Source organism: Temnothorax nylanderi, unplaced genomic scaffold (genome assembly GCF_030848795.1).
Source record: "Temnothorax nylanderi isolate EJ_2023f unplaced genomic scaffold, tnyl_v1.0 TNYL_tig0027_pilon, whole genome shotgun sequence".
NCBI classification, from domain to species: Eukaryota; Metazoa; Arthropoda; class Insecta; order Hymenoptera; family Formicidae; genus Temnothorax; species Temnothorax nylanderi.
The window spans coordinates 1030259-1055870 of NW_027249089.1; the positions used below are offsets into that span (position 1 = coordinate 1030259).

A 25612-nucleotide genomic window follows, 5' to 3' on the forward strand; every position below is an offset into this window, starting at 1 on the left:
AGTGTTTTCAAAAACCTTTGTTTCCTAGTACATAGACAGACTATTGGACAGATCTTTTAAAAGTATTGTACTACTAGATAGATACTTTTCACCTTCCCCTATCCACTATTCTTTATTTATGCTTGACAGTCAATTGATTGCGAGTGATCCGCGACTTACCGAGGAGAATTTGTACGAAGGCAATCGATCGGGCTAATATTCTTCTCGAGGTCCTCCTCCTCAGAGGCACTATGAATCACTGTGAATCACTGAGTCACCAACTGAGAGACGCGAGACGCGGGGTTCGGTCGCGACGAAAAATCAATCGAAGGGAAAACGTCTCGGGGAATAGACGACGGGAGAGAGACGGCCGACCGTGCAGACGGGTAACGAGCGAGTGAGAGAATGATCGGAGGAGCCGCCAAGCTTTGCCGGTCGGCCTGCTCGCCCGAGGACGAGGGAAAAGGCGAGCACCGAGTCTGCGTTACGTTCGACAGACCACCCTTCGACATCAGTGAGGCAAAAAGAAAAACACAAGAGCCGATAGCGAGTAGAGGACGTCCGCAACGTCATCGAGACAGTGCCTTGCATTAAGGCGAGATCGATGATTCAATTACGAGTTCATGTCGCAAGATGAAATACGCGAGATTCGGGAAAAGACTTATCGACTTTATTGCTCTCGTCCGGTTGAAGATTGCTGGTACTTGGAAAAATGTCGTTTGCAATAAGCATCAGTTAGCATCGGGTCCATGTAATTCCATCTCTTCTATTCCAGCCTATCCGAAATGTACCGAGTGTATTCAGAACATATTTCCTTTCAATTGTGGATCCTTCGATCAATTCCGAATAGACTTTTCTTTTCCGAGAATATTGAGGCATTTTACTTATTCATAAATTCATAATTCGCGCAAGTGGTATCGATGCTTGAATATTTTGTTAAGATAAAGCTCAAAAAGAATCACAAGGGAGACTTATATTTATGAGGTATATATGGATTACCTTATATTGGATCATCCCATAAGCCATAAGTAATGTGGTTATTTAGATATTTTTAAAATAAGACAAAAACTTTGACATTTTAATTTTAATCCAAAATATATTTTCCATTATTATTTACAACTTCTTCATATCTCTTAATCTTAAACTTTCAATTCCCTGGCGATAAAAGTTTTTCAGTTTTGAGCTAAAAAATAAATCAAGCTTCCTATTATACTTCATTATTTATAGAATGACTCAATATCACTTATTGTCGTTAAAATCCATTTATATAACTAGTGATCGTGTTATCATACAACTGCTCATATCGTACATTTATAAATAAATAAACCTGAATACTACCGGCATTATTTCCTCTGGAAATAATAAAAATAAAAAACAGCTCATGTCAGCTGCGTTTGCACGAAATTGTGATAATTTGTCGTTCACCTGCTGCTTCAGCTGTTCCTATCTCTTCCCGCTTTCTCATCTCTGGTTGTAAAAAAAAGTAGCTCAACTTACACGAGAAAAGAATCGACCGCCGACCAATTTGCGTTAACAATGGAACTGTCGAATTTGCTCGTTATCTCATCGTAACTCGATCCCTCGTGAATTTCGTGCAAGAGTATCGTCAGGAAGATTGACCGATCGGTCGTAGGAGAGCGCGTCGCACAAAACGCTACGCAAATTTTGTGTCGCGTCCGTTCCGGAAATCGAGGAAACAGAGCATAATAAGTAAAGGCCACGAATATAGAGAGAGAAAGAGAGAGACTGAATTACAAAGAGATTCGTCTTTTCTAGCACAAATTCCCCGACGAAACGACATATCGTTTCCCCTACTTTCTCGAATATCGCAGTATCGTTTTGGCGCTACGGCGCTACGGGCGATACGACGATGAAAATGATTCGGCTTGGCTTTCTTACGAAGAGCACGCTTATCGCGTAAAGTACTTACGTCGTATCGATCAATATACATCGAATACGTGCGCGCCGTGTACTTATTCGAACGGCGATGTTCGCAGGATTTTCTCCTCGTTATTTCTCAGTAAGAAGTTCCTTTCGTACGAAATTTCCCGCCTCGCGAACTCCTAAGAGTTTACCCGTGAAAAGTTACCGCGATTCGCGAAAGAGATTCACAGTTTCTTAAGTTTGATAAATTATAGAGAATAATTAGTGGCGCTTTGAAGAAAGTTCTTCTTTTCAACGTTTTCAGCACCTCAAAGACCGCTTAAAAACCGCGTGAAACTTTAGTTTAAAAAGCCTGAGGCGTGCTTTTAAATCCTCACTGGTCGATTACATTAAAAATTGGATAACTAGATTAAGTGCTCGAATAAATAATATTCTTGGTAAAAGCGAGAGAAAGAAAAAGAATACCTATTAATACACCGTCAAGTGTTGCCGAACGTAGTGCACAACGCAGTTTACTAAAGATTTTTATTATTAGCAGTTTACTTAAAGACTTTTATTAATTACCGAGTCAAGTGAAAATATATTGTACTCACAGGGATTCTGCAGCACCTGCCGGTAGACGCGGAGTGCCGCGGTTCTCTGGTCAACGTAATCCCACAATCCGTCGCAGGCGATTATGAGAAAATCCTCGGTACCGTCCAGATGTACGCATCGGACCTCGGGCTCGCCGCTGATGTACGGTTTATACGGGACATCGCCTGGAAAAAGAAAGGAAAAGAAATGAAAGAGCGACCGCTCCGCTGTTAAGAGGCACGCGCTCGCCGGAGGCTTACTAGGCGCGAACGCGAAAAGCGGAAAGGAATGTTCAGCTCCGAAAGTATGCGATTATAAGATTGGAGCGGAGGCAACTGTTACGGTTTATCCATTGGTAAAGCCGTAATTCAGATATTTTACACGTGAAAACCACGCCACGCGGCGCGCAATTAAGTATAATTAACTGTTTAATGAATAGCGCGGCTAATTTAAATAACGACCCCACTGCAACAACGCCGCGCTTCCGGTTATTATGAATCCGAACGCCGCGGCCGCTTTTTCTTCCATATTATCCTCGCGAAACCGCGCCGGAGCTTGGCATACGCATACATATTACACATATACATACATGCACACATACACCCACGCGCGAGAAAACATATTTGCATCACGCAACCGAGTTATCTCATTCGCCATAATACAAATTAATTTTTACAAATTTATAATGAACCGTCCAAAGTTTTCATTTAGGACCCTGTTGCGCTAACATTGTTAGCGATAATTAATTTCGGTTAATTAAATTCTCTATGCTAACGACGGCGAGTCATTAAGGCTTATTTAATTCGCGTCGTTGATACGAATCAAGTTTTATACGACGTAATTCGAAGAGGAATAAGGCAACAAAAACGTCCAGATCGCTAAAAGATGTCGCAATAAGAATCTTCTTTTTACAAATTAAATCGCGAAGAGTCATCTTGATCTCTGGAGCGCGTCGGAAGGTCAACGCGCTGATGAACGTTCGATATGTCGCGGCTCGCGAGCCCTACGTGTCTAAAGATAAGCGAGAATGGGAGAAACAGTCTTTTAATTATTCCGGACATGCGATTGTGCGAGCCACACTCGGTGGAGCGCCCCCGGAGCGTAACTGCACGTAGTATTATGTCAGCGGGCGAACGGAACCAACAGGATACTCGACACGCGGCCAGAATTCTTTTTTTCCTCTCCTCTTTCCTCCTTCACCTTTACAGGACGCGTTTTTAAGCCGTAGTTGGGCACGGGCTCGCCCGGACGGCCCGGGCGCCCGTTCCTTACTTGGCTACTTCGCGAACTTGGCTATACCGCGGCGAACAATACTTGCGAGTTCGATAACGAACGACTTTAATTCTCGGGACATCAGTAGTCTCTAACAACGGGAAAGCTCGCGCCGATTACGTCAATCCGAAAGTAGCGTTTCCTACACGGCGATTACTTCCGTCTGGCGTGGTAATTCGTATCCGTCGAAAACAACATCGCGGTCTCGATTAGTTGCAAACCACGTTTTCGACGACTACGTGTGCGGAATCGAGGTTTCGCAGACTATGAAAAGCGAAAAAGTTTCCCTACAATTGCCAAGGAAAATGGAAATAAGAGAAAAAAAAAACACTTCCGTTACGAGTTCGGTGCGGCGGTGATCTAACGTACTTTCCCAAGAATTAGGCGTGATTAGTTTCTAATTCGAGAAGATTAATATCAGACTTTATTGTTTTTAAGTTTCTAGAGGAATTAATTAGATTGCGGTGAAACTCTAATATGCAACTTTGTTGCATGAGGATTTGTATGTCTCTTTAAATCTATGCACTGTTAAATATTAAAGGATAAAATTTAAACCAATACCTTAAGTAAAATAACATTTTTTTGTTATTTTTAACTATCATGTCTGTCGAAATTTTTTTATTTTAACTCCATTTAGTTCAGTTAAACTAACATCGTTTTAATTAAATTAACGACATATTGAGTAAGAGCAGTGGCGATCTATAAGGATGGTTAAAAATAACTCTAATTGAGCATAATTTAACACTACAAATTTAACAGTGTAAAGTTATACGAAACTCCGGAATTGATATCGGTTTCTTACTCGGTTTCTTACATACTACTTTGCGTTCCTCGAAGAATTCTGAACGACGTGCAAGCATCGTTTACTACACCGCGGTGTCACGATCGACCACGCTGTCTCCATCTATATGTTCCTGTCTTCTTCAACGCGGCGAAGGCCGACTGGTAAATCCGACAGTGGAAACTTTATCGAAAAATCTAAATCCCTTTGAAGCGACTTTGATGAAACTTCGGACAACTTAACCGCCGATTAATTCAATCGGCACAACTGCGAGAGCTCTAGTTATATAATTCTAAGGTCATCTCCAAGTTTATCCTTCATATGTCAAACAAAAAAATTAATAATTTTGTCTTCTATCAGTTAATAAAATATTTTAGGTATTATTTGAATTAATCGTCGTGTAATTCAGAGTTTAATTAAAGTCACCCTTAGATATATTTGTCGTTTAATTATTTAAAGGATTATCCAAACATTTCGTACGAAATAAAAAAATGCTAAGTTTTTATTTTCAGTAAATTTCTATATCTTTGCGAATAAAAAACATACGTATTACAGTTACTTACCAATGGCTCGGGATATACTGAGGAGTCCGTTTACTCGCAACACACCCATACAATGAACGACAGCTCCTCCCATATTGTGAATCCGTTCGGTCTCGTCCTGAAGGGAAAAAGATCATGACGTATGTGGTAAATAGGGCACATCGTACCCGGCCTCGATAGATCTTGCACATAGCATTGTCAATAAAGAGTCGAGCGTAATATTCTATTTCGTGATAACGTATAGATGTCAAACGTGTCGATACTTCGATACTCTCGCTTGGATTACCTTGAATACCTTGGATTCATGTTTCACGCGTCGCGATTGTTCGCAATATAAAGAATTCCGAACGTCAGTGACAGCGTAAAATTACTGGTTTAAAAATAAAATCACTCCCTCTGCCTTTCCCTTCGAACATGACTGTCATCGGGACGCAGACCGACAGTGACAGAAGATTGCTGAATTTTCAAAATTACGAGGAATATTTAGATTCGCTAGTGATACCTGCAGATATCTGCTATCTCAGAAGCACCAAAACCGCACGCCAGTTGGCTGAGCTCGGTTACCGCTGTACGGGCGAGACTCTAAACGAAGAGAGCTTTTATCGTCGCTTGCGAATCGTGAGAGATCTATTGTTTCCCGTTCACCGTCCTTACGTACTCACGTCGGAATTCGTGTCGCCTGCCGGTAGGTTAATGGAGGAGCTCGCCCTACGCGAGCGAGCCAACAGATTAAGGATTTTATCGACCATCGTGTTTGTCCGCTGCTTCAGAACGAAATTGCAATTCGAGGAATCGGCTTACATCGATTTCAGCGATCGGCTCGAAACGGAAGATTGGCTGCCGTATTACCGAGGGGAAAGAAAATTATCGCCGCTCAAGCAAGATCTCGCGTACTATCACTGGAGAATGGGGAGGACGTGTTTGAATGAGACCCGTAATTACGTGCCAATCGTAGACCCCAAACGTGGCCTGTTGTTGAAAAATATTCACGACAGACAGGTGATCACGGTCGATCCGGTTGTCACGTCACCCGGCGTGCAGACGACGCGAGTTCGGATACATTGCCCGTTTTATGAGCACGTAATATTGTACGATCATGTGATTCAAAGCAAAATTGCGCATGAAAATTAGAGATGTCAATATCATTCAACATTATTATACTGACTAGATTTTCACATTATAAATCTCCATGGTGTGCATCTTTTCTCGCCTCTTTTCCAAGGAAAGAAGATGATGGCAACAAACAAAGAGTATTTTGATAAACAAAAGTTAAGATTACAATCTCAAACCAGCTTAAAAAATGATTGTTAAGCTGATGGACTATCGTTTTAGCCGATGAGCTAAATTAAGTTTCATATCAAGAACGTTTGACTATAAATACGAATGCGAGTTTACTGCAAAAGCGGGATATTTCGAGGATTGAGACAATTGGATATGCGATTTAAACATTAAGAATGTTTCAAAAATTAGAAATTATCTTACATTTTTCATTCCATTCTATTAAAAGGAAAAGGAAATCCAGGTTACTTACTTCTCTCATGGGTCGATGAGGATTCACCAATTGCTTCACGTTGCCGCGTGTAACCAGCGAAGCCATGGAGTCGCCAACCCAAGCAATGTACAATTTCTTATTTATCAGCAATGCGCAAACAACGGTGGTACCACCGTTTAATTTCTGTAACGAAACACAATGACGACTCGATAGAGTTATAGAGTTATGGCGAGAAGCGAGCAAAATAAAATACAAATTTCATGTAAAAAACGTTTACCTGTGTACTCGATTTCGCTATGAATTGTGCGTCGGTAGTTAGGAAAGCATCGCGCAACGCACGTTCCGGATCCGTAGGATAGTGCACACTCTCGACCAAATATTGATGTAGATGCGTCGCGCAATACGCCGCGGCGTCCTGTCCACCGTGGCCGTCGAATACGGCGTAGTAATCGACAATAGTGTCGTCCTGCAAAGTATAAATTAACGCATCAGCTCGTATATTAGCGCGTCGACAATGTCGAATCGAAATTAATTTCGAATATAATTGCCAATAAATTTTGACGCGTAAATTAACACTTATTATTTCAGCGTTATATTAAATCATTAACTGAATAATTGCGAACGGCCAGCGAGATCTCTACCTGAATGTTAAACATGGTATTCAAGTCGTGTAGGATCATGTGGCGGTCTTCCATTTTTCTTCTGGAATTTTTAATAGCACCCACTGTCACTTGCGGCGTCGACGAAGGTGGTGGCAGGAGGGCCAGTCTGCTGTTATCTAAATACCGCCTGCAGATCTCGTTCACCTCGTTCGTGACGGCTTGCATGAGCTTCAAAGGCGCGTACGCTGCGAAAAAGATCAATTCATCTTGAGTATAAATTATCATTAATGTTAGAAATCAGAGTTGCCTACATCATCTTTTAAATGGACAGTTCGTATTTCGCATTTTCTGTGAATATTTATTAAAGTATTACGAAATCATAAAAAAAACTTACTCTTTTCTTGCTGCCTCAGTCCGCAGATTTCCGGCTGTTTCTTGCATGTTGATTTGATCGCTTGTATCACGAGACGTGCGATGTAAGACTGTAAGCTTGGTGGGCAGTATCTGAAACCAACCGCATGCTTTTATCGTCTTTCTTACTTCCGAGAAATATCTACAAAGCGATACCAATTTCATAACGACAGAATGCAGAACGATTTGACGAGTTTGGAATCAACTTTTCTTAACAAAAAATACGAAGGTATCAGTAGCTTTTTGCGATAGTTTTATATTAGTTATAATTTATAATAGTTACATCCCATAAAACGATACTGAAACCAATTTCATAAGCATATGCTTTCAAAAAAAACTTTCGAAAATATACGGAAGCAATTTTTAGCAATAGTTTTTTTAATAGTTATAATTTATATCTATAAACAATTAAAAATAAAAAAAGTCCGCGAATTAAACCTTCAAAACAAGAATGAAAAAAAAAGAAAATCTTATTGTACTTTTAATTACTAAAATTAAGTACGCATCTTTGGTCAGCACTTTAGCCTTTAATGAAAAATCTATCTTTTTCAGCTGCACCATACACTTGAAATAAAATAAGTAGATACTCGGAATTTTTTTTACAGAAGAAAAGAAGAAAAAAGAAAAAATTATAAGGAAGTACATAGAGCGCAATTAAAAGAAGCGGACTTGAACATTCGTGGCGTACTCGGTTATCTCTCGTTTATCATATATCGTGTGTATACAGTTTATCCTTTCTGTTTGGTACGTGATAACGACGACGATGGGCGGTGATAGTCTCTCTCGTGACGGTTTCAGTTAAAGTAGATAAGCGCTGCGACAGCGCGGAAGTAGCTTTCATCTCGCGACGATTCTCAGCCGTTTCGCGCCTTCAGAGAATTTGCGGTTCGAGATGGCAAATTTCTTACGTAATCCCACGTTTCCTGCTCGCGTGATGCACCGTGCAGCTACGCGTAACTTTTTTGCGTGTCGACTTTTTTCCACATCGCACACGGTATCCTCGCGACTTTGAGAGAACTCGAGTATCTTTGTGCGCGGCTATTACAACCGCGGTACAAATCGTGCTTATTGAAACTTGTAGGAGAAAATATTTCGTAACATTTTTTAATTTCTTTTTAATAGACTATTATAGAATAAAAATAGACTATTGCAATAATGCCTACATAATATATAGGGTATCTCAAAAATATCAATTTTTACTAGTTTCCGAGAAATCATTGTTAGCCTTTATGTTTATTAATGCTATAGTTAAAGAACTTGCGTTCGTTTCTTTTCCAAAATATAATGAATTTCTAGAGATAAGCGAAAAATCCACTAGCAGCTAGTTTTACTAAATTTTTTCCTCTCAACTTTAGATTATAGTGTTCATTTTTCTCAATTTAATTTTGAACGCGAAACTTTCTGAGAATATGTAAAACAAATGCATTTTTAGAATGTGATAACGTCTAAATGGAAAGGGACATGGTTAAATAATATTTTCATAGAGATCTCTAACTTGAAACAATATTAGAAGGTATCTATGAAAGATTAGAAGATTCAAAATTATTAGCGCACATACTTAACTTTTTCATGCGTTATATAAATATAATCGTTCGACTTTCTTGTTCTTAATACTGTATAAAGTAGTACAATATCAGCTAGATATAATTATAGATATTTAATAAAAGAATCACAATTTTTAGGGCAACGGATCAATAGAGAGAAAGAAGAAAATCCGATTGGAATTGGCACGCCAAAATAAACGAGTCGCAGTCGGTGTCGCCGAATTATTTCACAAAATTCCCGTTTCTGTGATTGTTCTTCATAAAGTAATTAATTAAACATTTCGCGTGTTAGAAATAAGTTCCGCTTTATTTACTCACAGACGTGAGTCTTATCGCGGGAAAGAGTCGCGAGTAAATAAACAGATACGCGAGAGGCCTATAAGCCAAGATGACAACGTATACGATATCTTCGAATCTGCTTGTATATAAATATTAGTGAAAGAGTTTAAACTATATACTCTCCGCGTCTCTCTTCGCTCCTAGAAATGAACGAAACATATATCAGTTAAGTTACTATCATGAATCTAACGTTTATAGAAATGAGTTATAATTTATACAATAATAAAATACATAATATCTCTCTCTCACTCTCTCTAGTATTGTATCTAGATATCCCGAGTTCGTTGCTCAAAGGTCAAATTCATCTCGCGGATACAATACAGAAAGCGACCGGAGTCTCACGCGTCGGACAAGCCCGCGAAGCCCGCGAGGCTTTTGGCGTCCCGACGAAATGTCAAACGCAAACGCACACGTACGCGCGCATACACACACACACACACACGCACGCGCGCGCACACACGGGTACGCGCGCGTGACAGCGCATCACCACTCCCACGCGATGATTAATCCGAACAACAAAACGCGTCTGCTTACATTCGATTGAGGTACTGTAGAGTCAGGCTGATGATCTCACCGACGAGCTCGCTCTCGTTGACGTCGTAGACGCTCACCTTCACCGGCAGCTGATCGTCCGGGTTCACCCTGGCGACGAACTCGGCGAAGAATCGCGAGTACTCGCCGAGGTAGTCGCCGTCCGCCACGCAATCCGCGGCCATTGTCGCGTCCCTTAAACGCCCGTAAACGCACGTGCCGCGCGAGGAGGCAAACGCGCGACGCCACGCCGCGTCCCTTCGGTCCGCTCCGCACCCGCTTTGCTACGACGTTCCGTTCCGTGCACGCCGCAACTACGCGCGCGCGCGTGCAACTACGCTACTCCGCGCTCCGCGTCTCTCAGCGTTGCTCCGCGTTCGACGCGCACCGGCCAGCACCGGCCAACGTAACTGTCACGGCTTGCTCGCGTAACGTATATCGACGCGCGGGAGTCGATATCGCGCAACCGTCTGTCTCTCCGCAGTACTCCGCACCGTCGCCGAGTCGACTCCGAGTCGGGGGGTACGCAGCTAACGCAGCACGCGACTCCGATACGCGATATTTATATATAAGTTATGTCATTCATTCAGCGGAGCGTCCCGCGTCGCGCACACCGTCTCGCACACTCGGCCAACCACTGCGGAGTTACGGACGCGCGCGGGAGCGGGACATGCTTCGGTTAGTTCGAAGGGCGCGTATGTGAGTGCTGTGCACTCGCTCACGCACGCATGTACGCGCGTATGTGGAACGGAAAGAACGAGCGGCGCAGTTACGAGGAGGGACGGAGAGGGGAGGACCGAGGAGGTAGCGTGAGAAAGGGGGAGGGTGGGAGGGACGCGCGCCGCGACGTTCGAAACCCTCGGCGTTCCACTTGCTCGCGTCTCCGTTTTTTTCCCATCGACGAGTCGACGAGGATCGACTCACCGCGGTGAAGACGCGCCAAGAGATCACCTGCAGTCGACGCGTTCCCCCGGCGACCACGAATGTCCGACTTCCGCGACCTTTACCGACGCAACGATCCCGCGTCGCGTCGTTCCGCTCGCGAGATTCTGCGCCTCGCCTCGCGGCAGTCGCGGCCACACGACGGTTTCAAGGTGGACAAATTTCGCGCACGCGTGGTCGCGCACGCGCCTCGTCGCGATAAGATCTCGCTTATTTCGCGGGAATAAATTAAAAAATGATAAAAGAACCTACATTGAAATTCATCACCAAGTTTCTATCCGTCCTTGGTGAAAGAAATTCTTATATTTTCTCAGAAATTTTCTAAGAATTTCTTATATTAGATTTATGAAAAATTCTGAAATAATATGTCAAACTTTTAGAAATAGTTGGATGAGGATTTTCGGAATATTTCAGTATCTGTATGCCTGAAAATTTCTGATAAATTCTCATATCATTATTCACATTTCTACAGAGATGTGTTAGCGGGAAAAATCTGAAGTATTTGATCATTATTTTGTGAGTTTTTCTGAAAAACGTTCCAATTCATATTAAAAAAATCTGAGAGTCTTCAAGTTTTGACGAGAGAAGTCTTAAAATTTCAATAGTAGAAATATGCCTGCACTGTCGGACTGTATCTTTGTGTTTAATAATATTTTTGCGTACGTATTTTTCAGTTCAGCAAACTGCGCGCCGAATGATGTCGATTGAAACACGGTCTCAAATTAAAGCCAACAATAGTATACGTAATTAAATTGATAAGGGGGGTGGAAACAGATGCTTTCAGCATCTGTCGGTGCTTTTGCAATCGACCGTTTCGAGCCATTCGTCGCGCTTTGCGATAAGATATCTGATGTTACGTCAGGATTTCATATTTACTCACAGGCTTTGCAAAACTTTACATACATACAATTAGAGAGAAAAACGCCATTTACGATCAGGACTCTTGGTAGTCCAATAATATTGTAACAATTTCGTACATTTTTTCCAAACTCTCTCTCAATAAACTGCGCGCCAATTTTTTGTCTTTAAAATATAGTTGGAACAGTAAATCTAAATACTTGAATCGATAATCGAATTTAAATTCTGATGCTAATAAGTATCCTTATTAAATCACTCTAAAGAATTTTAAAATTCATACAATATTATTATTAGACTACCGAGATTCAGTCCTGATCGTAAACAGCGGTTTTTTTCTCTCTAATCGATTATATATATCTAAAATCTTGTTTCACTTAATATTATTATTGTTTGCATACATATATCGCTGTACACACGTGACTCAGCTTAAATAATAAATACATATATGTACACGGACTACACCTAATCCTAATAGGAGATCCGCTGTTATAATATAGTGCATCTCGTGTCAAGAGAGGATACCTCTGCGCCCTGTTTTATTTCTTGGCTTCGTATGTGCAGATACGAGTTCTCGAACGCCTTTTGCATCCATTCGGGCAGAGGGGTGTTCCAGTTCTCTGGCGGCTTCTCCCTCTTCTCCCAGACGTTGTTCTGATAATGCGCGTGCAATCGTTTCGCTCTGCGTTCCTTCTCGCTCCTGATCAACTCGTCCTGCAATGATTTCGTTCCGGTATTACATCGCGTTACATTCAGACGCGTCATCGCCGAGAAGCGCGTAGCAACCTGCGTACATATGCCTCTTCCGATTTGTACTTTTGCCATTGATAGCAGTTGTGATAATCGGTCTTCCATTGATCGCAGTCGAGCATCTCGCCGAAAATGAAGTACTGATGAAAACGAGCTCTGATACTTGTGCATTCGTCATGCTCGTCCTTGTACACCATACAGGGTCTCACCTGACGAAAGAAAAAATATAAAATTGACAAAATATATGATGGAAATTATGGAAAAATGATATGAACGGAGATGCAATCATATACCATCCACTCGTACTCGCGAGGTGGTTTCTCTTCTTTCGCTTCGCCCATATTCACCAAGATATATCAGTCTTGAGCTCTTTTAGAAAAATAAAATCGCCTATTTGCTCGCCGGACGCGTGCCTGACACGCAGCACGAGTGTTAAATAACGCAAGCGATGTTAGGTTAGGTATAGGTTAGGTCAGACATGCGTCAATACAAGTGCGGATTCGACCATTGTTGCGGTTTATTTGAATATGAAAAGAAGTTCTGAGTACCTATTCTTAAAATCGTTCGTTATAAAACGAATTCGTTTATGAATAAAAAGGTGGGTATTTCCTAGTTTAGCGCCAATGGGGACCCAGTTAATGCACCTTTTCGTTCATAAACGTATTTGTTTCATAACGAATAATTTCAAGAATAGGTACCCTGGACCCTGGAACGAATTTTATATTTGTTTCCAACATGTGTAATAATTCTATATTTTCAATTCACGTTTGCCTGCTGATTGATAACTTTTCAAATAATAAATAGCAGTAAGTTAGAGCATTGCCAATCAAATTTTTTAAATATGTTCTCAAGCCCTTCTTTAAAAAAAAAATGCAACTTTGAATGCGAATAATGCAACGAAGGCAGTTCATGTAACTTGCATAACTTATTATCTAATATTCGACTTTTCTCTGCATCTATGTTTAATTTATGTGACTTCGATCAAACTCCAATTAATTTAATCAACGATTAACTTTCAAATTTGTATTATTTTGTGAGGACAACGATTCTGCCATGCCGGTTCAATCGATCGATCAGGAAAACTGGAATTTGATCGAAGTCGAAGATATTTCACGCGAACATTCGGGTGGTATATCTTTGTTAGTATAAAATATAATACTTTTCAATAATCTTCATTTAAATAACAAATAACAAAATATATTAACTCCGAGTTAATAATTAAAAATAAAAGAATGGAGGTCAAAGAATCTTCTTCGCGCCGCTAACTGAAGTGCGCTCCGATTGGTTCGATTTACGCCCAGTCGATTATTTCTGGGGAAATTGGTCGCGCCACGAGTCTTTCTGTTCGCGAGTGTACGTATAAAATTAAATTCCCTAGGTCTGTAAAGCCGAGTGACAATTGCGAAAATCGAAAAACACTTCGGAGTTCGGGGTTCGGGGTTCGGCCCGTTCGGCTCCGGCTCCGGCTGTCGAAGAAGCGGCGGTGAAGAGATTCTCGGGTCTCTGTCACTTTCCTAACCTCTTCGCTGCTCGCGCGCGGATGTCCCGGTACCTCTGGTGCCGTGTAACTGGTGTGATAATCAATTACCGGTGATTTAATCGCGCGCGAACAATAACATGATGTCGCGGTCAGTGCGCGCGGAGACTCGTAGTCGTGCCAAGGATGACATTAAACGTGTGATGCAAGTAGTTGATAAAGTTCGCCATTGGTAAGTTTTCCTGTGTCGTGTCGGAGATCGAAGGGAGAGAAAAAGGCGGACGAGGAGAATCGCCGGGTCTCGTGTGTTTGTCGCTTATTTCTCGGACGATAATCACGGATCGTAAAAGTGTAACAAGTGCTTTTGGTTTTGTTTAATTGTCGAAGGGCGTGCTCCCAAAGATACTAATGAAAGACTGCAAGGCGGTTCACTAATGTTCATAGTTGAAATACCCGTTTCGAGTATAAAATTATGTGGAAACTGCTCGATAAAAGCTTTTAACTTGCTTAAAAATAAGCGTTTGAATGAGAACATGATCAGTTCGGTTGCCGATTTCATAGCTGAGCTTTAGATAGAGTGATAAAGTTTGTCACAGCAACAAGGACAAACGTATAATAATATATAGTTTTGTTACGAAAAATAAAAGATTTTTCTTTCACCTCTTATTGCATAAGAGATGTTTTTGCTCCTATATTTTATTAAAATCGTTATTTATATGAAAATAAGTAACAGAATGTATATATAATCGCAGGGAAAAGAAATGGGTTACAATAGGAGAAACAACTATGAAAATATATAAATGGGTTCCAATCTCGACACTCGATCAGGTATTTCACGCAAGAACATAATTTATGCTGATTAAAATCAACCAAAGCAGATAATTGTATAAATATAGAACATGTTTTAATTTATAGAAGAAAAAAGGAAAGACAGTTTCCGACAAGGAAAATGGTTTACCAAGAAAAGGAGGGATAGAGTCATCAAATTCTAATTTTGGACTTACAGAAGATTCCAATACGTGTGAGTGTTTGGTGTTGATGATTTGTGATGGCGTTATTGTTGTGGATTAACAAAATATGGATTTTCTGACACGCTAGGTTTCTCCACCGTTAGCGATTCCCAAGGACTTACAGATTTCTCTGCACACCTGGGCTTTTCGGAGGACTCCAATTCTCAAAACAGTGAACCTGCACCCAAGAGATTGAAGACTGACTAACGACCTACAATCAGCATCACCGCCAACATATAGGGACACATTTAGGAATCTATCTCTTTCGTGAATGAATTTGCACTTGATAATTTTACGTTAAGTCATACCTCTCAATAATGGATGAACTGCAAGAAAAGATTCTCTTTTAGGTTTCATCTAAATTTAGTGAGATATAGATAATATATACAAATATATAAATATATATACAAAATATATACTTATATAATTACAAATAGTATCAATCCTATGAAACGTTTTGAATTATGTATAACGGAGTTTATTTTTTTACATATGAATTTATTACGAATTTCCTCATTGAATTTAGAAACTAGAAACAATGATCGGCTAATTGACTAGAATAAAATCAGGCGAGTGATCAATCCGTTTATGTATGTATGTATATTATTTTTACATCAAATTTTTAAATCTTGAATCCATCGCTTATAAAATCCATTATTGTATGCATAGGGTGAAACTTGGAATCGAACTTGGGATCTGTCGACTACGAATCAATCGCATAACCCTTCAAAAATTCGGGGGTATGATAGACTTGAAAAGTTGAAAAAGGCTTGATAATAGCCTTTGAAAGAAAAGGCTTGATAATGGCGGATTGTACATTCGCCACGATTGTGTAATAACATTTCAGTATTATTTTCTTTCAAAACTATATTTTTCTCGCTATAACGATATATGGTTGTATCAAGGATTATCCTTGCAAAATAATCAATCGGTATTATAATTAATTTTGCAATAAGTCAAGTGCTGAAAAAACACGTACATACATATACATATATTTTACCTTCAAACATAATTCACGCTTCTGATAGTCCATAAAAATCATTGTATATATCTCAAATATCATTTTTTTTCTATTGATACTATAGGAGAACTTGCATTCCTGTGCGTTACGTTATAGCACCGTGACATGTACAAAATAAGCTTGGGCTCATACGAATAAAATAGTTGAATGACCTCTTAATCAGTGCATACTATACATCGCTTATATGAAAACATTACGATACATTTGTAGTATGTTTGTATAAAGATATAAAAGTTAGTAAGAATATCTTTAGATACAAAGATATTCTCGCTAATTGTTATAGCAAGTATTTCAAAATGTAAGAAAGTGCGTGTGATTTGTGGAAATATCTAATTTATAATATTTCCACTGAAATTGTTTAATGAAACATCAAGTCAAAATTTCATCACATAAGTCGCATAAAGTTTGAGGAATATTCTCCTTTTTGAGATTTTTAAAATAAAAATATATGTATATTTATGGTTTTCATTTTTACAAAAAATGATGTACATTTAATATTAATTTAAAGTATTTAAAAATTCGTATATATATATAACATGTATAAAAAATTTCATTTGATTAAATATTTTACTTGAGCACTATTACCAGGGCAATATTTTACCGTCATACTGCACGAAACAACCGGTTTGTTTTTCTGTCAACGAGTTCAAGGTATCCAGAATGCAACAGACGCTCGTGGCGACGTCCATCGGAGCGTTGCTGCCGCCTAGATCGGTGCGTACCCATCCAGGATGCAAACACGCCACTAAAATTCCGTCTGCTTTCAGATCGATGCTCATCGATTTTGTCGCCGCGTTAAGTGCCGCCTGTTTAATCCCAAATGAGATTAGATAAGATATTTTGCAAAGTTATTTGAAGTGCTTAATGATGTAAGATACATATTGATTAATTCCAGAGTGTAATGTAGGTTTCACATTCTTTAAAAGTTAATTACATTTTCAAGTTGTACATAATAAGTAATAACAGCGCTCTACAAATTTTATTAAACGCAATTATGTATTTCAATAGAATGCACATCTTGAGCTTGAAGTTTTACCTTGCTGCATCTATAAGGATAAAAACCACCGTCGTTATTTTCAGCAATACTGCCCAGGATAGACGTCATATTGATAACCGCTGCTTTTCTCACGCTTAATCCCGTTTTATCCTCGGAATTTTTCGCAGCCGTCTTCAGCAACGGCAGGAAAGCCTTGAATCAATTGTTTCCTCAGTTACGAATCGACGCAATTCGTCAATGTAAAATTCATAAATGTAAAATGATTGTAGGGGCGTACTTTTGTCAGCATAATCGGTGCCACGGTGTTTATGAGAAAACCGTCTGTGATCTGCTGCTTCTTCACGAGGCCAAGACGCGTGAATTTACTGGAAATACCAGCGTTGTTGAACAGAACGTTGAGACCAGCGCCATTTACCCTTTCGTTGACCGTGTCCACGACCCTCGCGTAGCTATTCGTGTTTGTTAAATCTGGGAAAAGACAATGTAAAGTTATTTCACGAACAATCGATGTTCGAACTCGCTACATGTACGTTTGTGAAAAGTTCAAGTTTTGTTTTACCTTGCGCGATAAATTTTTGATAAACCTGGTTATCTTGTATTATGCACAAGCATTTGTCAGAACATATGGCATGTATCAATGAGGATTTACTGACATAATGGCCTGACACAGCACTTCTTATATCTCCATTAGATTGTAATAAAATAAAATAAATTCTACTGTTACTTCGATTTTACATTCTATAATAAAGTTAAAATATAATTCGTAATTAGTTTATAATAAAATCGGAGAGAGAAAACAGATATTGCCACAAATTTGACATTAATTAATTAAGTTTCATAATCTAAAGACTTTGGAAAAATTTGTGTCACAGGAACTTCAAAGTAATACATTTTGCTACAAGCTTGGTCCGATAGATATGCGTTAAATTTTTTTTTTTAAGAAAATTTCAATTAAGTTATCCTTAATATTTATTTCATCTTAGGCTGAGTTCGTCTTGACGCTTTCAGCGCTGTAAGCACCATTCTGTCTTCGTTGCACAAACGAAGATAGAGCGATGCTTTCAGCGCTGAAAGCGTCAAAACGCGGCTTCATAATATCTATAAGATAGACAAAGGAACAAATGACAAAAACATGTCCGTATCGTGCGATATTTTTAAAGATTTCCAGACTGCTAAAGTGCTAGTCACGTCGCAAGAATTGTTCACTTTGGCGCAATGCTAAGCGCAAAAGACGGCAAATAGTGTATAAGGGAATTAAAAGACTTTGAAGAATGAGGCAATTTCGCGACTGTCTTTATATTTATTAAAAAATAAGTATATGATTCATATGTCACATGCTGTTTTGTTGAACGCTTTATATCGATTTGCGAGCTACTACACGCGAGACGTGACGTAGAGATATTTCTGTTATGCGTTAATTCAACTTTCTAAGTAATGCGATAATTCTCATTATCGTCATATTCTTCATTATCGCATTTCAACGAATCACCGCATATCACGCGCCGATAAAGAGTGAAAATTGATTTCTTTATCTCGCGCGCAAGAAGAAAGGATCCATCTTTAACGTTAGAAAACTCTGGAGCTAGGTGTTATCAGATAGCACGTATCGATCAGCACCGACTCGGCAAAATCGTGTTTTTTTTTCCTACGATAGGAATATTCGCGACGTGTGCCGCTCTGGACGTTCTAGATCGTATAATTTCATTTTTCCTCGTCTCGCATCTGCCCGGTGCACGGTCGCGGATATGAAAGCACGCAAACTGAATAAGGCGAAAGCGTGGTTGATCTGTTGCGAAAAATCGCAAACCGTCGATTCTGATTCGAGCGATCGAGAAACCGAGGAGCACAAAGCGCGGAATAAAGTGGAGAGGCTGGTGGGCAGCAGGGCAAAGAACAAAACTGAGGGCAATGTGGAGAATAGGGGCAAAACGCAGGGTGGTATTGAGATGACTGAAGTGGTGAACAAAGTGGAGAACCAGGCAAACAGTGAGATAGAGGATAAAACGGAGAACAAGGTGGGGGACGACGTCGAGAATAAAGTGGAGAACAAAGTGGAAAATCAAATAGACAAGACGGAGAATAAATTGGAGACCAGAACGGAGGGTGACATCGAGAATAAGGTGGAAAGCAAAGTGGAGAACCAGGTAGACAAAGTAGAGAATAAACGGATGAGCAACACGGAGGGTGATATCGAGAATGAAGTGGAAAACAAAGTGGAAAATCAGATAGACGAGACAGAGAATAAACTGGAGACCAAAACGGAGGGTGACATCGAGAATAAGGTGGAAAACAAAGTGGAGAACCAGGTAGACAAAGTAGAGAATAAACGAATGAGCAACACGGAGGGTGATATCGAGAATGAAGTGGAAAACAAAGTGAAAAATCAGATAGACGGGACAGAGAATAAACTGGAGACCAAAACGGAAGATAACATCGAGAATAAGGTGGAGAACAAAGTGGAGAACCAGGTAGACACAGCAGAGAATGAAGAAGTGAGCAAGACGGAGGGTAATGTCGAGAATGAAGTGGAAGACAAAGTGGAAAACAAAGTGGAAAACCGGATGGACAATACGGAGAATAAACTTGAGACCAAAGCGGAGGGTGATGTCGCGAATAAGATGGAGAATAAACTGCTGGAGGATCAGGTAGACGAGACAGAAAATAAAACGGAAAGCAAAACGGAAGACGATGTCGAGAGTGAAATAAAGAGCCAAGTGGAGAGCAAAGTGGAGACAGGCAGCATTGTCGGCAATGAGATAGAGAACCAACAGAAGCAGGAAGATATTCTTTCCGTGTCACACATAGGTAAGATATTAGCATTTTTCTTCAACCTTCGAAATGTTGTAACGTACGAATATATATTCAATCACCATAACGTGTTCCTATGCTAAAATCAACCTGCTAAAATTGTTTATATCATTGTGCGTTTTATCACCATGTTACAACCGGTATAACCAGTATAACCAGTTGTGCATCATTTTTCAAAAATTAAATTATGCGTATTTTTAAGTTGTTTTCGACGCTTGATCTAGAGAACGGTACGAATCTTTAGTAAAAATAAGGAAATTTTTACAAATACGAATCTCCTTTTAATTGAAATCCAGTTTGAAATCGACAATCAATTCTCGTTTAATTCGAATTATTGAAGTTCATGATGAATAAAAGAAAATAAAAATTCAATGTTTATTTTGGAACACGATACTTCAGCTACATTTGAGTACAACATTATTGCAATATAATGCAGTTTCATTCTTTACAAAGTAATCCGCAAATTGGATCATATTAACCTTTTGCACTCGCTTTATACTCGACATCACATTTCATTCCAGCAACTTGAATGTCGAGTTATATTCGACATGGATACTTCCAAGAGTTTATTGTATTTTTTTATGTTATTAAATCTTTATATATATGTATATATATATATATACATATAAATATGACGATGCGTCATAATAAAATTCAACTTTATTTTCGGAAATGAACAGCTTTTATTTAATTATCGAGTTATTGGAATGAATTGTTGAATTTCTTACAGAGTGCAAAGGGTATTAAGACTAAAATCTATTTAAGTCCGGCACAAAAATCCTTACGAAATAAGATCTGGAAACGTGAATTTACAACAATGTTAATTTTCAACATTAAACAAGTTCTGACGTGTGCAGAACTGGAATTTCGTCGAAAACAATATCGAAGCTACGGAATGATATCGTTATATATGCGCATTCTTGATATTTCTGAGAAAGAATCCCACAGTCTACAAGAACTATCAAAGTTTTGAGAAATTTCAGATATAATTGCAAATCATCCCATTCGCGGTAATTCTTTCACAACAACATCATTGCGACGATAAACAAGAGAACTTTTCGCGGGGCGATTCAAATTTCTCGCGCCAACCCAGCAAAATGAACTTATAGCGAACAATTAATAGAACAGCGAGAAGTTGGCAACTTACCTATCTCGATGATTTGTACGATCGACGATTTGTCGGCGAGCGCGCGTAACTCCTGCAAAGATTTCCCTCATTTTTCTTTCTCCTCTTTCCGTTTAAACGCGATTCAAACGAGAGAGACGAGGGAGACGAAAAGGTCCGTCGCAATTATCTCTCAACAGCGGTTTAACGAGATCACGTATAGCGCGATAACGTGAAAAACCGGTCCCAGATGCTCCGATTCGGCCGGCCGGAGTTGCTTGCGCAACGATCGACGCACACCGGTAATCGAGTATAAATCGCGTTCGCTGACTCACCGCGCGAAACCGCGGCGACGGAAGGGGAAAACCGAGGAGAGAGGAGGACCGGGAGGACGACGAGAGAGGAACGGTATAATAGATGGCGGTGACGGATGCGCTTAAGGTTACGAGAAAGCGTCCGTCGGTGTCAGTGTGACTTGTGACTTTAACCGTCGCTCCGGTCGCTCGAATCGAGTTCGGTGAGGAACGGCAGAGAGACCTTGACGCTTTGACGTTACGGTTTATTACGGCGCGAGGACAAATCGCGGGAGAAAAAATTCATTCCTTCGCGCGAGGAGCAAAGAGAGTCGCGATGGCGCCGATCGGTAAGTATATATGTATACCGTTCTCTCACGTGTGAAAGTTGCGTAACGCGCGACAATCGACAATTCTGCTGAGCGAGTCGACGAATGGATTAATCGATTAATGGAATTAAACATACCCCGCCCCGCCCCGCGGCCTTACCGTCGCCCTGCTCGCGTCGCGGCAAGTCGCGAAGACGTTCTCCGGCGGCCTCGGCGACTCGACCAGGTGCCGCACCAGGCCCAGGCCCAGGCCGCGGTTACAACCGGTTATAAGGATCGATCTCATCGCGTTCGCTTCGCGTTCGGTTGACTCTGTTCCCGGATAACCAAGACCAGCGTCGTCGACGTGAACGAAACGACGGAGCGCGGGGTGCGCGTACGGAACTAGTAGTATAGTAGAAAGTAGATAGAGCGACGACACGCGCGTCTCGCGACCTCACTATCACTTTCGTGACGGCGCGGCGCGGTGCGGTGCGGTGCGGCGCGGCGCGGCGCGTCACTGACGGCTGACGTCACGTGCTCCGACTATCGTAAGACGTGAATTGCATGTCGCCGATTATCATGGCGACACTGACGGTGTTCGCGCGGCTCGTGTCATTTCGGCCCGCGAGCGCCAAGCTGCTTGGGTTAGCGCGCCGGCAGAAGACGCCCCTCGCTGGATGCGACTTCGGTCTCGTCTACGGCAGAAGCGCGATGGCCTGCATGTGCAGTGAGTGTCTCGGCGGGACAATCCGGACGATCGGAGTAATCGCGATTGCGGTTCGTTATGTAAAAATTGCGCCACCGGCTCGCGCGCGCCAACTCAAACGACCCGAACGATTCTCGAAATCAGTTTACCGTGACATAATTCCAAGGATGACAGATGTCGATACCTGAGACGTCTTTCCATGATATTTTCTAGCCGTCTGCGTTGTCCGTTGAATTTTTTTTCATTTTTTTTACAACGCTGTGTAAAGCTTAACTTTGGAGAATTTATCTCATTAGTCCATTTCTATCAATACAGATTAATTTTAATCTCTGTTTAACATATCTTTTATCTTTACTTAGTTCTAAGAATTAGAAAAAGATAAAAAGTAAGTTAAACAGAGATTAAAGTTAATCTGTATTGATAGAAATGGATATAAGAGATCTTATACATGGTATAACAGATGAAATTGTCTTTCAGCGGATCAGGGTTACACGTACGATCTCTTGGTCATCGGTGGAGGATCTGGAGGTCTGGCAGCAGCTAAAGAAGCTGTGGGACTGGGAGCGAAAGTCGCAGTTTTGGATTACGTGTCTCCCTCTCCGATTGGTACCACTTGGGGTTTGGGTGGTACCTGCGTCAACGTGGGATGTATACCCAAGAAACTCATGCATCAAGCTGCGTTGCTCGGTGAAGCTATTCATGTATGCAAACGTTTTTAATTGTGGCGATTAAAGTGATGTAAATGATTCGCATCTGATTTATGACTTGTCTGATTTGTAGGAAGCGGCAACGTTCGGTTGGCAGCTAGATCCAAAGACTGTGAAAATTGATTGGGAAGCCTTGAGAACCTCTGTACAAAATCATGTCAAGTCTGTGAACTGGGTCACTCGTGTCGAGCTTAGAACAAAGTTAGTCGTTTTCTCATTTTTCTGTTTACATATTAATTCATGTCTGTATTATTAATTTTGTTCATGTATTTATTTATATTCATATTGGTACCATATTTACTTTCTTTACACAAGTTTATTTACACATATCCTGTAAAATTACGTTTAATATAATATTTTATTTCCATCCAAATCCACGACTTGACTTAAAAAAAGTTATTATAGCAATATATTATGGCAATCATTGCCAATTCATCGTCCATAAACTGAGTCATTTTGAAAATTACTGAATTCAAACTGATCAAACTGTAAGGATATGTGTGAATAATCATCACTGATATGTCACGGATATGTGTAAATAGATCTTTACTCAGTGTGTTAGTTACCTATCTAAATATTTACTTTGGAAAAGTATTTACCTATGTAAATATTTACTTATAGGAAAGTTGAGTATTTCAATGCTCTTGGACACTTCAAAGATGCACACACGGTAGTTGGAACTACCAAGAAGGGGGAGGAAAAAGTTTTTACGGCTAAAGACATATTAATCGCGGTAGGTGGTAGGCCCAGGTATCCTGATATTCCAGGTGCTGTAGAATACGGTATAACTAGCGACGACATCTTCAGTTTGGAGCGGGCTCCAGGAAAAACCCTCGTTGTTGGTGCTGGATGTATCCTTTTTCAATAGAATTTTATACGATTTGTTTTTAGATTTTCTATCGTAACATGTGTAAAAGTGCAAATTAAGATTTTCCTTAGTGATGAGATATAGATATTGGTCTGGAGTGTGCCGGCTTTCTTAATGGCTTGGGTTACGATACAACGTTAATGGCTCGTTCGATTGTATTGCGCGGATTTGATCGGCAAATGGCGGAACACATTGCTGAAGAGATGCAGCAACGCGGCGTGAATTTCATCTATGAGGCGAAGGTTAAGAAAATAGCAAAACAAGAGGATGGCCGTCTTCTGGTTGACTGGGTCGACAAGGTATGCATTTATCGACAAATTTAAACGTACAAATGAAGAAATAAATCTGCATTAGAGTGTAATATAATTTGAATTTTTTAGGATGGTCAAATTCATCAAGATGTGTATGACACTGTTTTATTTGCTATCGGTCGACGATCGCTCACTCAAGAGCTGAAACCGGAGAACGCCGGGTTGAAGCTTATTCCAGAAACTGGAAAGATCGATGCGGTTAACGAACAATCGAATGTTCCGAACATTTACGCAGTTGGCGACGTACTTCATGTAAGTTTCTTTAACATGTATCGGAAACATGTCGTAAACAATTACAATTTACATAATTTTACAATTTAAATATTTTTATTATTTTAATATTTAATTATAATGCTAAATACAATGGAGAATTTTAATGTAACATAATATAAATACAACATAATAAAATAATTTTTTTATATGTTTGTTACAGAAAAAACCCGAACTAACACCCGTCGCTATACACGCGGGTAAATTGTTGGCTAGAAGGTTGTATGGTAATTCGACTGAGAAAATGGATTACACGAATGTAGCGACGACGGTGTTTAGTCCTTTGGAATATGGATGTGTCGGACTGAGCGAAGAAGCGGCAGTCGCGCTTCACGGGCAAGATGAGATAGAAATTTTTCACGCGTACTACAAACCAACGGAATTTTTTGTACCCCAGAAGAGCCCCGATCGTTGTTACGTGAAGGTCGTCGCGCTTAGACACGGCGATGAAAGGGTGCTTGGAATGCACTTTGTCGGGCCCAATGCGGGCGAAGTAATTCAAGGATTCGCGGCTGCTATTAAGTAAGCGCTTGATCCATAACGACTCGCCAATAATTTCTTTAAAAGTTAAATTTCAGAGCTGTATAATTCATATTTAATTTTTTCGCAGATGTGGCTTAACAATACCGAAACTGAAGTCCACCGTCGGCATACATCCAACGGTAGCGGAGGAGTTTACGCGCATATCCATTACTAAACGTTCGGGCTTGGATCCTAAGCCGCAAAGCTGCTGCAGTTAGATCGATGAACGCGTATCGTCCATCGTGCTTTTCTCGATTACATTCACAGATTTATACCGATTATCCATTAGAAGATAACGCGGTCCATACTCTTGTGGCTCAGAAGTCAGCCGAATATCTTTTGGCTGAAACAGTTTTCCCATCGTTACGTACGAAATAACCATCGTTACACGAGAAATACGCTGAAATACAGCAGTATTACATGAAATAAACAGCGAAAGAATAGAATCCAGAAAGAGAACAGATGATCCGTTTTAATTATGTCACACTAATAGCACCTTTTTATATATATTATTTTTCCAAGGAACTTACGTACGCATTATAGCATACGCATCATCGATGAAAAATTATTGTGATGCTTATTTGATAGCTTATTAATAATAAATCAATATTAATAAAATGTTGAAATCATGACTGACATGATTGCAAGTAGTGATTGCTTTTAAAACAATTCCTTATATGTATAAAAATAGATTTCCTCACCAGTATCC

At 40.3% G+C, this 25612-nt stretch overlaps 6 protein-coding genes across 8 annotated transcripts in view; 3 read left to right on the top strand and 3 right to left on the bottom strand.

Annotated features, from left to right (window-relative positions):
- Positions 1-10843, bottom strand: part of LOC139770131 (uncharacterized) — a 53380-nt gene extending 42537 nt beyond the window's left edge. The window contains exons 1-7 of the mRNA XM_071701877.1: positions 9954-10843; positions 7520-7629; positions 7165-7370; positions 6801-6989; positions 6563-6706; positions 5053-5149; positions 2457-2621 (exon numbers count right to left, since the gene is read on the bottom strand). Of these exons, the coding sequence (XP_071557978.1) occupies positions 2457-2621; positions 5053-5149; positions 6563-6706; positions 6801-6989; positions 7165-7370; positions 7520-7629; positions 9954-10135 (1093 nt within the window). The 5' untranslated portion in view covers positions 10136-10843. The remainder of the gene's footprint in view (positions 1-2456; positions 2622-5052; positions 5150-6562; positions 6707-6800; positions 6990-7164; positions 7371-7519; positions 7630-9953) is intronic.
- On the top strand, positions 5422-6162 carry LOC139770143 (cilia- and flagella-associated protein 299-like). The gene has a single exon (XM_071701892.1). The coding sequence runs from the start codon at positions 5446-5448 to the stop codon at positions 6160-6162; it is 717 nt and encodes a 238-aa protein (XP_071557993.1). The 5' UTR covers positions 5422-5445.
- Positions 10844-12113: 1270 nt separating the features above from the next.
- Positions 12114-13632, bottom strand: LOC139770144 (synaptic plasticity regulator PANTS). Its single transcript, XM_071701893.1, has 3 exons — positions 12791-13632; positions 12542-12706; positions 12114-12461 (listed from the first exon to the last, which is right to left on the bottom strand). The coding sequence occupies exons 1-3, from the start codon at positions 12836-12838 to the stop codon at positions 12237-12239; spliced, it is 438 nt and encodes a 145-aa protein (XP_071557994.1). The 5' UTR covers positions 12839-13632; the 3' UTR covers positions 12114-12236.
- Positions 13633-13931: 299 nt separating this feature from the next.
- On the top strand, positions 13932-16586 carry Bcl7-like (chromatin remodeling complex subunit BCL7B-like protein). The gene is made up of 4 exons (XM_071701896.1): positions 13932-14206; positions 14727-14802; positions 14890-14995; positions 15073-16586. Exons 1-4 carry the CDS (start codon positions 14115-14117, stop codon positions 15189-15191), a joined length of 393 nt encoding a protein of 130 aa, XP_071557997.1. The 5' UTR covers positions 13932-14114; the 3' UTR covers positions 15192-16586.
- Sni (SDR family oxidoreductase sniffer) lies at positions 15834-21836 on the bottom strand. Its single transcript, XM_071701891.1, has 5 exons — positions 21698-21836; positions 20958-21009; positions 17280-17470; positions 17042-17194; positions 15834-16811 (listed from the first exon to the last, which is right to left on the bottom strand). The coding sequence occupies exons 1-5, from the start codon at positions 21821-21823 to the stop codon at positions 16587-16589; spliced, it is 747 nt and encodes a 248-aa protein (XP_071557992.1). The 5' UTR covers positions 21824-21836; the 3' UTR covers positions 15834-16586.
- On the top strand, positions 18675-25539 carry Trxr1 (Thioredoxin reductase 1). Of its 3 annotated transcripts, none has more exons than XM_071701878.1 (8): positions 18675-19807; positions 22703-22926; positions 23006-23133; positions 23554-23783; positions 23885-24099; positions 24181-24363; positions 24545-24903; positions 24992-25539. In XM_071701878.1, the coding sequence occupies exons 1-8, from the start codon at positions 18748-18750 to the stop codon at positions 25119-25121; spliced, it is 2529 nt and encodes an 842-aa protein (XP_071557979.1). In that variant the 5' UTR covers positions 18675-18747; the 3' UTR covers positions 25122-25539. The 3 variants fall into 3 exon arrangements, with proteins under 3 accessions (XP_071557979.1, XP_071557981.1, XP_071557980.1); XM_071701880.1 differs by lacking the exon at positions 18675-19807 and adding an exon at positions 20971-21558; XM_071701879.1 differs by lacking the exon at positions 18675-19807 and adding an exon at positions 22070-22246.
- Positions 25540-25612: the final 73 nt, after the last annotated feature.

Coding starts and splice junctions, on each gene's coding strand:
- LOC139770143 (XM_071701892.1), top strand. CDS start 5,446: ATGACTGTCATCGGGACGCAGACCGACAGTGACAGAAGATTGCTGAAT.
- LOC139770144 (XM_071701893.1), bottom strand. CDS start 12,838: ATGGGCGAAGCGAAAGAAGAGAAACCACCTCGCGAGTACGAGTGGATG. Junction 12,707..12,790: donor CTCGCGAGTACGAGTGGATG/GTATATGATTGC, acceptor TTCTTTCGTCAG/GTGAGACCCTGTATGGTGTA. Junction 12,462..12,541: donor ACAAATCGGAAGAGGCATAT/GTACGCAGGTTG, acceptor AAATCATTGCAG/GACGAGTTGATCAGGAGCGA.
- Bcl7-like (XM_071701896.1), top strand. CDS start 14,115: ATGATGTCGCGGTCAGTGCGCGCGGAGACTCGTAGTCGTGCCAAGGAT. Junction 14,803..14,889: donor CAATCTCGACACTCGATCAG/GTATTTCACGCA, acceptor TTTAATTTATAG/AAGAAAAAAGGAAAGACAGT. Junction 14,996..15,072: donor TACAGAAGATTCCAATACGT/GTGAGTGTTTGG, acceptor CTGACACGCTAG/GTTTCTCCACCGTTAGCGAT.
- Trxr1 (XM_071701878.1), top strand. CDS start 18,748: ATGAAAGCACGCAAACTGAATAAGGCGAAAGCGTGGTTGATCTGTTGC. Junction 19,808..22,702: donor TCTTTCCGTGTCACACATAG/GTAAGATATTAG, acceptor ATTGTCTTTCAG/CGGATCAGGGTTACACGTAC. Junction 22,927..23,005: donor TGCTCGGTGAAGCTATTCAT/GTATGCAAACGT, acceptor TCTGATTTGTAG/GAAGCGGCAACGTTCGGTTG.
- Sni (XM_071701891.1), bottom strand. CDS start 21,823: ATGAGATCGATCCTTATAACCGGTTGTAACCGCGGCCTGGGCCTGGGC. Junction 17,471..20,957: donor CGTACAAATCATCGAGATAG/GTAAGTTGCCAA, acceptor GTCTTTTCCCAG/ATTTAACAAACACGAATAGC. Junction 17,195..17,279: donor CACCGATTATGCTGACAAAA/GTACGCCCCTAC, acceptor AATTGATTCAAG/GCTTTCCTGCCGTTGCTGAA.